Source organism: Meriones unguiculatus, chromosome 8 (assembly GCF_030254825.1).
Source record: "Meriones unguiculatus strain TT.TT164.6M chromosome 8, Bangor_MerUng_6.1, whole genome shotgun sequence".
In the NCBI taxonomy this organism is placed as follows: Eukaryota; Metazoa; Chordata; class Mammalia; order Rodentia; family Muridae; genus Meriones; species Meriones unguiculatus.
In genome coordinates, this window is record NC_083356.1 from 4,235,064 (window position 1) to 4,247,254 (window position 12,191).

Below are 12,191 nucleotides of genomic sequence, written 5' to 3' on the forward strand. Positions count from 1 at the left end.
CAGCAACCCGCCTGCCTCTGCCTCCTTGATACTGGGATTAAAGGTGTGTGCCACCGTGCCCGGCCTCATTGATCTATTTTAAACAGTAGAATGACTTGTTCTGTATTATGTAGCATGAGCTATAATTATTATTGTTATGTTGTCCTGCAGGCAGTTCAGCTGGCCTGCCCTCAGGGGACTTTTGGGTCCCTACATCACCCACATCCTACATCACCACCTGTGTCCTCCTCATCTCCTGCGCCAGGTATGTAACCCACCTGCCACCCTGCCATCTCCTTCTTCCTCTCTCCTCTTCTCTCTGCCTGTCCCTCTGATTCTGTCTGTCTCCCTCCCCACTCTGTATTCTCCTCTCTCTTCTAAGCTCCCCCATTGCCTCTGTCTCATCTTTCCCGTAACAAATTTCCCTGTACCACAATCTGTTGCACAGCGTATAAATTTATATCGTAACAATTATGTACTGTACTAAAAGCAGTCCAGCCATTGTGTAGAGATTCAGCTGAATGACAGCAGGAACAAAGAGGAAGAATAAACATGAGCTGTGAGAAGGAAAGAGTAGTCTGGAGGAGCTGGAAAGTGGAGCATATTCCTGCATGAAATTACCAAACACATACACACACACACACACACACACACACACACACACACCAAATAGTTTGAAAAAAAAATGGCCCTCATAAAAGCTTGCAACCTATAATCCCAGCAGTCAGGGAGGCAGAGGCAGGCCGATCTCTGCATTCGAGGCCAGCAGCCTGGTTTACAGAGTGAGTTTCAGGACAGCCAGGATTACACAGAGAAACCCTGTCCCAAAACCAAACAGTGAACTGAGATTTGAAGCTAAGTCGTGGAGTTCATGCCTTTAGTCTCAGCACCTGGAAGTCAGAGGCAGGGGGATCCCTGAGTTGGACCTCAGCCTGGTTACAGTGCTTGGGTTACACAGAAAAATCCTGCCTCAAAAACACCAAAACAAACAAAAAAACAACCCAAAATAAAAACAAAAGATGAGATTTGAGAGCTGGTTGTAATAGCATACACCTATAATCTCAGCACTTGGGAGACAGAGGCAGAAAGATCAGGAGTTCAAGGCCAATGTTTGAAGGCAGTCCAGGCTACAGCAGCCATTTCTCAAAATAACAAACAAAAAAGATTTATGAGGTGAGGCTTGACATGACTTAGTGGACGATTCCATGGAGCCCAAAACAGGTGAGAGAGGAGTCGGTCACAGCTGGTTTTGACTTTGGAAATCATGTCTATATGGATCCATTAAGCGAGCAACAGAACCTGTCAGAGCTGCGGAGGTTAGAGAGCTAAGAAGAGACAGCTCGCAGGGCTGGGGTGTGGCTGGGGAAAGGCACTGGCCTGGCATGCACAAGGCTTGGAAGAGAAGAGATGGGCTAACAAAGCATAGGGCGAGGCCTGCATCTGCAAACAGGTAACTAAACCACACAAGTATTAATTAAGAAACAGCTTTCGTGCTAATATCTGTGTACGGAATGGACCTGTTAGCAGCAGGTATTAAGTAGACCTGCTTGTTGACGTAAAGAAATCAACAGCAACATAAGAACCAGCAATAGGAAACCATATAGCCTTCTCTCGTCTGAGTGCTATTAAATCAGATAAGGAACGGAAAGAACTGCTTAGCCCCACAGACTGCTCTCCATTCCTATATTTAAGATTTCGGTGTTTAAATAAATAGTCTGTTTCTGACCCAGATCTTATGTTACTTATGCTCAGGCGGAGAGAAAAAAGCCTCTCATTTCCATAGGGAACGGAATGGTTCTGGAGGAGGATGACAAAGAATCTTCTTTCTAATCCCCTGTAGAATGCACAAAGGACTGACCACTGGGGAAGAAGACATTTCTCAATTTTATCTTTGAATTGTTAAGAAGTAAAAATTCGGGGGTGGGGTGGGGTTGGGAGGAGATGAGGAAGGGGGACACAGCCGGGATACAAATAAAATAAATTATAAAAAATGATAATAAAAGAATAAAAAATTGTTCTCAAGCCATCAAAAAAAAAAAAGTAAAAATGCATCACTGTACTTAAAAAAAAAGATTTCTGTTACACTTCATCATGGCCCTGTAGTGCATGGTTTTTTTTTTGTTGTTTTTGTTTTTTTTAATTTCATGAAGGAGAGGGGGCTTACTCGGTAAAGGTACTTGCCACCAGTGAGCTTCGTCCCTGGGACCCTATGGTGGAAGAAGAGAATCTGGCCTGTAGTTGTCCTCCAAACAGTCATGGTCACACACACACATACACAAACGCGACAGTTTTTAATTGTGACAATATTTTCAATAAGCTATTTATCAATCCTTATGTCCTCTATGCCATTTCGTTTTTAAAAAGGAATCAGAGCTGGGTTTGTTAAAGGATTTAAAAATAGATTTTAAAGCATAAGAATCGTTGAGAAAAATACCGGGAGAGCATGGGCATGGGCTCGCTCCTCTGCATGGGCGTGGGCTTCTCTGAGAGAGAGAGAGCGGCTGTCATTTAATTCTTATCCCTGTTAAATGCACTTACACGCCAGCAGCAGCCAAGCCAGTCTTTATTCCTCCTGTTTCTTTACTAAAATGTGTTTTTATTCCCTAGAATGACGGAGGCCAGGGGATTGTTTTTCCTATGAAACATAAGAAGTAAACAAATGATTTGTGTGCGGGGTTTATCGATATCTTTTTTTTTCCCCTGGAGAAGACTTTCACCATGAATTTAAACAAGAAAGGCTGAGCTGTGCTTGGCAGGCTGCAGGAGCTCAGGGCCACCATTGTCACCGCACAACCTGCAGCTGCTCCCTTCCCTAGGCCCTCCTCCCGCGCCCGCTCCTCGCCGGCCCAGCGCGGCCGGAATGAATGGACTCCACAGAGCGCTGTCAAAATCCACATTTTCAGCCTGCTGCCCAAACAAACATCTCTTTACCTCCAACGTTTCATCCAGAGAATGTTCGGTGGTCTGCATCTCGGAGACTCGCTCTATATAGACCATCCTGGCTGATAATGGAGGCTTTGTACATGGCAAAAGGACGCCACTGTAATCCAGTGAAAGCAAGGGGTGAAAGCGAGGCATTTCTGTCCTAAGGGGCGATTGAGCAACAGCCACAGGCGCTGGCTGAGGAGACAGGGCGTGAGCAGCCAGGGTTCCCACAGTGAGAGCCCAGCTGCGGAAGGGGCTATGCAAGGAATCCGGGGAACGGCACAGAATGAGCTGCAGTCGGGCCGGCGCTGCTCAGATGCCTGGGGCTGAAAACGGCCTTGCAAAATGGTTTCCTTCTAGGCTATAAGACTCTCCTCTGTCTAATTCGACATCTCAGTTTTTACTTGCTGTCACCCCTCCCCATCAAACAAAGAGCATCGCGGACATACAAGCCCTCACAGAGAAAGGGCTAGTTTCTCTCACCGTTTCTGTACTAGAAAGAAGGGCTCACGGCTAGGGTTAGAACAGCACCGGCTCAGGGGCGAGGTAGGGTGGGGTCGGGAGTGGGCACGGAGGGGTAATGGGGACACCGAGCTAAAGAAAGCTTTCTAGTAACGTAGCAAGCACTGGCTTGTACGTTATTTCTTTTCTCGGTTTTCAGACGGGCTTGGCCTCGAACTAGCTGCAATCCTCCAGCCTCCGCTTCCCGGAACTGGGATTTACAAGCGCGAGCCACTAAGGCCTTGAACTGCAGGATTTCCCGACTGTGACCCCCAGGTGCTGCTGGAATTATAGGGCGCATCATACTGGCCTTCTGAATCTTGCTCAAATTAATAATAATAACAATAATAACGTTTTGGCCATCACTCCCATCTTCTCTGCTACTTTTAAAGCAACTAGAGATGTTGAGTTCTGACTAAAGGTAGTCAAATTTAGTGTACGATGAATGAAAAGCTGGAATTTTCCATAAAGAGCCTCAACGCACATTCTGTAACTGAGTGTTGGGGAAAACCTTGGATTATATTAGCTACAGTTTAAGGTTTAAGCCATGCATAACCATCCAGCCCTAGTTTTCTTTCTTCTCTTTCCTCCCCTCCGCAACTCCACCCTATAATGGATGCTCAGCTAGTTGCCTTTGTCTGAAGGATGCAAAGTCTACGGATGCTAGGGGGAGACGGGCGGGGGAGAGATTACCTCATACCATGTCGCCTGCACCAATCACCACTCTCGTGTCGCGGCTTCTCTGGGCAGACAGCGGGGTCTGGACCAACAGGAAAAGGCCCCGGCCCATCCCCATGGCGACCGAGCTGCATATAAGGCGCCGCATCCGCCAAGGTGCCGCAAGTTCTCTTACATCGACCGCCTAAGAGTCGCGCTGTAAGACGCCACACCTCCTCCTCCTCGCCTCCGCCATCCCCCGGCAGCCGCGAAGCAGCAACCATGGTGAGCGAGCCCTCCCCGGGCCTGGGAGCGGGGCGCCCGCGGCCGGACCCGCGAGGAGACGCCGGAGCCCCGCCACGGGGAGGGCGGTCCGGACGCTTTGTGGGATCAGCTTTGCGCGGGGCCGGGGGGCGCGGGGCCGGGAGACGCCCAGACCCCGGGGACAAAGGCGGCGCCGCGGGCCGGGTCGCCGCGGAGGGCGCAGGGCGGCGGCCGGGCCGGGGAGGTGCGCGCCGGCTCCGTGGCAGCCGGTCGGAGGCGCAGGGAGGCGCAGGGGCGGGGTTGTTTGGCTCTAGCTTCGCGGCGTCTCCGGAGGGCTTCGCCCTCACCCACGCGTCGCTCGGAAGCGTGTCTTTTTTAATTTTTACTTATATATCTATTTTTTTATTTTGTAAAGAAGAAAAAAAAATCGCTGCGGAACGATTACAGTCTTAACGGGGCGTTTCGTTCGCTGGGGGCCCAAAAGCACGATTTACTTAACAAGGGGGTCATCTCGCAGGGTGGGGGTGGGGGTGACAAAGGCCACTCGGTTTAGCCCGGGGTCCTGGAGATGGTCGGAAGCCAGGGAAACGCCCTTCCCCGCCCCCACCCCGCAGACAATGAAAGTTGCTCTAAAGTCTGTCGGTGTAGACTGAAATAATCGTGATGTTGCGTGGTGTTGGGAGAGCCAGCCATGAAAATACTGTTTCTAGCTCAGCCTGCTCGAAGGATGGTTTTTCCATTCAGTGGAGACGATTCTGGAAAAACCTTCAGAGAACGACGAAACTGCTGCCGAGAAAAGGGTCAAACCCTGCCCCCGGCTGTCCTTTGTTCTGGGGCATCGTCACTGGACCCCTAACTCGGGCATTCGGTCCCTGACAGCGCTAGGAGGGGCGCTGGCCCTGAGAGATCGAATGGGCAGCGGCTGGAACTGGAGCTCCCTCTGCTAAATAATGTAACAAAGGGCACGGGCTCGCACCGGGCACAGCGAGCCGGCCAGGCAGACGGCAGACTGGGGCCTCTGCCCTGAGGGTTGACGGGGTCCGCAGACGCCGCAGAAGGGCGTGGCCGAAGGGCGTGGCCGCCGCCCCAGCCGCAGTCCAGGTGCCCAGATGAATCAATCCCCAGGTCCTGGGGGATGAAAGCTTTTCTTCGCCTATCAGGAAAGCGAGCGATTAAAGCAATTCCAGGCAATTATTTCGCTTTAGAGAATCTTTGCTTTGAATACTTTTCACGTGGGAAAATTCCTGTGGCTGCGGAAACAATGGGTTTGCACCTGGTTAAGGCGGCCTTCTTCAGACCACGCCCATTTGCAGTATTTGTAGCGGGAGCTTCCTTTTGTTTCTGTCACATTAGGGATATGACTCCAAATAAATTTCAACAGTTATTGGAAACACTTTGGGGATCCATTAGAATCTAAAATAGAAATACAGCTTAATTTTCTTTCCTTCCCCCTTTCCGCAGCGTGAGTGCATCTCCATCCACGTTGGCCAGGCTGGTGTCCAGATCGGCAATGCCTGCTGGGAGCTCTACTGCCTGGAACATGGCATCCAGCCTGACGGCCAGATGCCAAGCGACAAGACCATTGGGGGAGGGGACGACTCCTTCAACACCTTCTTCAGCGAGACGGGCGCTGGCAAGCACGTGCCCCGGGCGGTGTTCGTAGACCTGGAGCCCACGGTGATCGGTGAGCTGGCCCGGAGCTTCCCTGGCCGCTGCTTCTCGCTGGCCTGCTCAGAATCTCTCCACAGGGAAGGGGGAGCGAGCTGTGGGGCTGATCTCTTTCTTCTCCTTGCCCAGATGAGGTTCGCACTGGTACCTACCGTCAGCTCTTCCACCCCGAGCAGCTCATCACGGGCAAGGAGGATGCTGCCAACAACTACGCCCGTGGCCACTACACCATCGGCAAGGAGATCATTGACCTTGTCCTGGACCGAATTCGCAAGCTGGTGAGTGCCATATATGGACACATTTAAAATTCGGAGGGGTGGGGTGGGTCGGGTCCCTGTCAAAATCTGCTCACTACATTAACTAATTGGACTTTACAGGCTTTAGGTCATAATTTTCACTAATCCACCATTTTCTGTCAAGTAGCTATGGTTCACATCTAAAGGAATTGCAAACAGTGCTAAGAGTATACCCGGCCAATAGAACATCACATTTCCTTTTCTTCTCCCACAGGCTGACCAGTGCACGGGTCTGCAGGGCTTCTTGGTTTTCCACAGCTTTGGTGGGGGCACTGGCTCTGGCTTCACCTCCCTGCTGATGGAGCGGCTCTCAGTCGATTATGGAAAGAAGTCCAAGCTGGAGTTCTCCATCTACCCCGCCCCCCAGGTGTCCACTGCTGTGGTTGAGCCCTACAATTCCATCCTCACCACCCACACCACCCTAGAGCACTCTGATTGTGCCTTCATGGTAGACAATGAGGCCATCTATGACATCTGTCGTAGAAACCTTGACATTGAGCGCCCAACCTACACTAACCTTAACAGGTTGATCGGTCAAATTGTGTCTTCCATCACGGCCTCCCTCAGATTTGATGGGGCCCTGAATGTTGACCTGACAGAGTTCCAGACCAACCTGGTACCCTACCCTCGCATCCACTTCCCTCTGGCCACATATGCCCCTGTCATCTCTGCTGAGAAAGCCTACCATGAGCAGCTTTCTGTAGCAGAGATCACCAATGCCTGCTTTGAGCCAGCCAACCAGATGGTGAAATGTGACCCTCGCCATGGTAAATACATGGCCTGCTGCCTGCTGTACCGTGGTGATGTGGTCCCCAAAGATGTCAATGCTGCCATTGCCACCATCAAGACCAAGCGTACCATCCAGTTTGTGGACTGGTGTCCCACTGGCTTCAAGGTTGGCATTAATTACCAGCCTCCCACTGTGGTGCCTGGTGGAGACCTGGCCAAGGTCCAGAGAGCTGTGTGTATGCTGAGCAACACCACAGCCATTGCTGAGGCCTGGGCTCGCCTGGATCACAAGTTTGATCTGATGTATGCCAAGCGTGCCTTTGTGCACTGGTATGTGGGTGAGGGCATGGAGGAGGGAGAGTTCTCTGAGGCCCGTGAGGACATGGCTGCCCTGGAGAAGGATTATGAGGAGGTTGGTGTGGATTCTGTGGAAGGAGAGGGTGAGGAAGAAGGAGAGGAATACTAAATTAAATGTCACAAAGGTGCTGCTTTCACAGGGAAGTGTATTCTGTTCCAACCGAGAAAGTTGTCTGGTCAGTTAATTTGTATGTGGCAATGTGTGCTTCATACAGTTACTGACTTCTGCTTTAATATGAATGATTTGTCATAGACCCAAGCCGTCCATTTCACTGGGTTTTAAATAAAATATTCCCTGTCTTAAAAGTTGTCTTGTGTTTTACACTTGGGTGTGTCCTCGTTTTCATTCTTTTGCTGAGATAATCATGACTGAAAGGGAGAAAAGGTTCTATTTTATCAGGGAAAGTGGAGGCAGGGGGATGAAGGGGTGCTGCTTACTGGCTTACACTCCCGTGGTGTGTTCTGCAATCCGGGACCACCCACTCGGGTGGGCACTGCCCGTAGTGGACCCAGCCTTCCCACACCAATCATTAGCCAAGAAAATGCCCCCAAAGGCTTGCCTACAGAGCAATCTGATGGAGACACCTCCTCCCTGTGACTGCGCCTTGTGTGAACTTGACAGATAACCACCACAGGGTATGAAAAGGACATACCCTGAGAAGAAGACAATGGACAATTGGTGGTGCAGGCCTGTAGTCTCAACAGCTGGGAGGCAGAGCTGAGAGGACTAAATGGTCACCTAATGAGACCTCTTCAAAAAGAAGAAAATAAGTACATAAATAAAATAATTTTTAAAAAATCCATCAGGCTGGTCCACATGTTTAATCCCAGCAGAGGCAGATGGATCTGTGAGGTTAAAGCCTGTCCGTTCCACAGAGCAAGTTCCAGGCCATCCTGTCTCCAAGTTCAAATACCAAGTGTTGATGCAAGTTCATGCATATCTACAGTCAATTTAAGTTAACTTAGTATATGAAACCAATAAATGGATTATCCCTAGGAGAGAAAGGAAATGAAAAAGCTAATGGGGAACACAGGACAGTAAGGGGAATGATTAAGAACAAAGTATAGCATTCAAGGATGAAAACGGCATCGTACAGGCAGAGCTCGGTGAGTTCAAGGCCAGCCTGGTCTACAAAGCAAGTTTCAGGACAGCCAGGAATACACAGAGAAACCCAGTGTCAAACAACAAACACATAAACAAACAAACAAAAAAGAAAATGCCACCATAAAGATGAAAATAAAAGATTACAATAAAAATAGTTTGTCGGGGCTGGAGAGATGGCTCAGAGGTTAAGAACACTCCCTGTTTTTCCAAAGGTCCTGAGTTCAATTCCCAGCAACTACATGGTGGCTAATAACCATCTATAGTAAGATCTGGTGTGCAGGCAGAATATTGTATAAATAATAAATAAATCTTAAAAAATAGTTTTTAGTACTTACATTTTTATTTCATTACAGTTACTTAACTGGCAGGTTTTTTTATTTTTTGTTTTTTGTTTTCCCTAACAGGCCACTTTAGGTAGGACAAACTGTCCTTGAACTTTACTTTAGGTCTGGATGCCCTAGACTTCCGAAAGCCCTACTCAGTAACTTTCTGAGTTGAAAGTTGCTGATTTACAGTCTTTTGGCTAACTGCTGATGTTATGCTACTCACAGATAAAATGGCGACTTGAAAATATGCCTTGAGCTTTTATGAGCTTCTCATGCTCCCTGGACTCTGTGGCACATATCAGTGCCACGCGCTTCCGATTCCACTGTCCAAACTTCCGAAAGATGCCTGTTCTCCAGGCAAGTGCCCCCTGCATTTGACCTGGATCTTTAATCTTTTTTTTCCCCCAAACCCATCTTTAGCTGAATATCGAGTTGAAAGCCTAATGAATTTAACCAGTATAATGTGTTAATTAATGAACAGCTCTCTAAGGATATGCTTTTTGTAATATGTGCCAACAAATTCAAGGAAGAGCAGTGCAGTTTGAGGCGGCGGCAGCACTCCCAAACAGCGGGTGAAGTTACGCTCTGGTTATTTGGTGTGCCGGGGCTGAGAGGCGCACATCTAAACCACTGTGGAAGGCGGAGGGCTCTCCTGCCCTGTGGTTCCAAGGACTGAACGCAGGTTGTCAGGCTTGGAGGCAGACATCTTCACTCGCTGAGCCAACACACAGCTCTAGAAACAGTATTAGAGGAGAGATTTCTCCGAAGATTGAGCCCTGCCATCAGTCCAACTGGCAGACGGGCCTGTCATTTTTAACACGGCTGAATCTCTTTCTGCCCTGAGATACTCCTCAGTGGAACAAGTTAGATTTATTTATATCAACTGCTATTTTTTTTTTAAATTTTGCTTTGTTTTTGTTTTTCGAGGCAGGGTTTCTCTGTGTAGCCTTGACTCACTTTGTGGACCAGGCTGGCCTCAAACTCATAGAGATCTGCTGCCTCTGCTGGGATTACAGGCATGTGCCACAGTGCCCGGCTTCAACCGCGTTTTTAACGTTCTTTTATTTGACACTGCCAGCTAAGGAATTATAAAATGTCAATGTAGCCGTTCAAATTCTTAACTGTGCATCTACTGGAGAGTGGATACTCACCATGAAGCTCCAGTACATACCCGAGTTTTTATTTTTTGTTTTTGTTTTCCGAGACAGGGTCTCACTTTGTAGCCCTGGCTGTCTTGAATCTCACTGTGTTGACCAAGCTGGCCTGGAAGTCAAAGATCTCTGCCTGGTGAGTAACAGATGGCTGTGGTTAAGTCAGTGATCACAGAACAAAGGAGAAAGACACGAACGTGAGGGCCAGAGAGATGGCTCAGCAGGTAAATATTTTTGCCACCGAGTCTGACCACCTTAGTTCTATCCTCAGGACCCACTTGGTGGGAGGAAAGAACTGACACCTGAAAACTGTCCTCTGACCTCCTGATCCTCCCCATACATACATACATACATGCACACAAAATAATTAAAATAAAGTGCAATGAGGTTGGACACCGTGGTACACACCTTTAAACTATGTACTCCGGAGGCAGAGGCAGGTGGATCTTCGTGAGTTCAAGGCCAGCCTGGTCTACAGAGTGAGTGAGTTCCAGGACAGCCAGGGCTACACAGAGAAACTCTGTCTCAAGAAAACAAAAGAAAACAAACAAACAAACAAAAAAAGAAGTGCAATGAAAACAGGTTTACAGAATGAACTTAGGAAAGGGATTTGTAGAGAGGAGCAGGGTTTGGCTGGGAAGGAGAGATGAGAGAAAAGAGGATTAGAGTAATTAGAATGCATTATAGACAACCCTGACATTGGCTAAGGACAAATCTAGCCCCACTCTGAGAAGCACACCCACAGTCTCGGGTGAGCCTTACTTTCTCTTGGAGCACCCTGTACTCAAAAATCTTCTTTTTAATAAATTCCAGCTCTGCTTTAAAATTTTTTTTTTTAAATTTTTTTTGCCTTTGCTTTTTTGTTTCTTTTTTGAGACAGGGTCCAACTATACAGCTCTGGCTGGCCTGGAGCTTGCTCTATAGACCACACTGGCTTTACACTCACAGAGATCCACCTGTCTCTGCCTCTTGAGTGGCGGGATTAAAAGTATGTGCCGTCATAGCTGATAAGAACAATTTTAATTAACAACCAAAAAGGTTTTGTTTGTTTTTAAGCTGGGTATGGTGGTACACATCTTTAATCCTAGCTCTTGTGAGGCAGAGGCAAGGGATCTCTGTGAATTCAAGACCTGTGTGGTCTACACAGTAATTAAAGGCCAGTCAGAGTTACGTGGTGAGATCACCTCAAAAACAAACAAACAACGACAGCAAAAACAAAACAATATGGATAATGGAAATGTAACAGTAACTGACATTTGAGTTTAACACCAAAAGTAATGTAGCATAAGAAGTATGGAGTGTGGTTGTGCATGCCTGCCATCTCAGCATTTGGGCTGTGGAGGCAGAAGGAAGAGAAGGTCAAGGTCATCTTCAACCACTTGGCAATCTGGCTTAAATGAGATTCTGTCTCAAAAGAATCAAAAGCCAACAAACCAATGAGCAACGAGCTAAACTGGAGGGATAGCTCAGCGGCAGAGTGTGCTCAGCTCACACCAAGCTGTGGATTCAATGCTCAGCATTGAAAAACAAGCAAAAAGACCAAGATGGAGCTGGAGAGGAAGCTGAGCCGCTGGAAGGTTCGTCCAACGTGCAGCAAGCCTTGGTTTGGTCCCCAGCAATGAACACGCCTGTGGAAGCAATGTGAGCCTGTAATCCTAGCGTTTTACACATGGAGTCAGAGGACCCGAAATTCAAGGTCATCCTGGGCTACATAAAGAGGGTCTGAGGCCAGCTCGGGATACACGAATGTCTCAAACAACAACAAAACCCATGCAGTCAACCAAATGCAAGCAAGCATATGGCATTTCCTTTACAAAATGAAATGAGAGTTCTTACATGATCTAACAGCTACTGGTCCATACTCCAAGAACTATGCCCGTGTCATTTCTGTAGCAAAACACCTTACAGAAACTAAGTCCTAAAAGGGAGACCTTCTTTCAGCGCATGGTCACTTTGCTCTGCTGCCCCGTCCCAGGCATGGCAGGCAGAGCATAACTGCTGTGGCACAGAGTGGCTCCCCTCATGGAGAATGGGAGACAGAGAAAAGGGACCAGAGCACAGTTTACTCTCCAACGACACAATCCTGGCAACCTACCTCCTTCAAGTAGGTCTTACCTCCCAGCTTCTACCGTCTCCCCATAGCAACATAGAGTTGTGAACCCAAGAATCGATTAACCCACTGATCAGCACAGACCCCTCACTGTGCAGTCACTTCCTCAAAGCCAACAGGAAA

At 48.4% G+C, this 12,191-nt stretch overlaps 1 protein-coding gene and 1 long non-coding RNA gene across 2 annotated transcripts in view; one reads left to right on the plus strand and one right to left on the minus strand.

Moving 5' to 3' along the window:
- Positions 1 to 4,224, minus strand: part of LOC132655750 (uncharacterized) — a 33,462-nt gene extending 29,238 nt beyond the window's left edge. Inside the window, exon 1 of the long non-coding RNA XR_009593556.1 lies at positions 4,099 to 4,224. This is a non-coding gene — a long non-coding RNA (uncharacterized LOC132655750). The remainder of the gene's footprint in view (positions 1 to 4,098) is intronic.
- On the plus strand, positions 4,196 to 7,682 carry LOC132655748 (tubulin alpha-1A chain). Its single transcript, XM_060388655.1, has 4 exons — positions 4,196 to 4,347; positions 5,788 to 6,010; positions 6,124 to 6,272; positions 6,505 to 7,682. The coding sequence occupies exons 1-4, from the start codon at positions 4,345 to 4,347 to the stop codon at positions 7,483 to 7,485; spliced, it is 1,356 nt and encodes a 451-aa protein (XP_060244638.1). The 5' UTR covers positions 4,196 to 4,344; the 3' UTR covers positions 7,486 to 7,682.
- Positions 7,683 to 12,191: the final 4,509 nt, after the last annotated feature.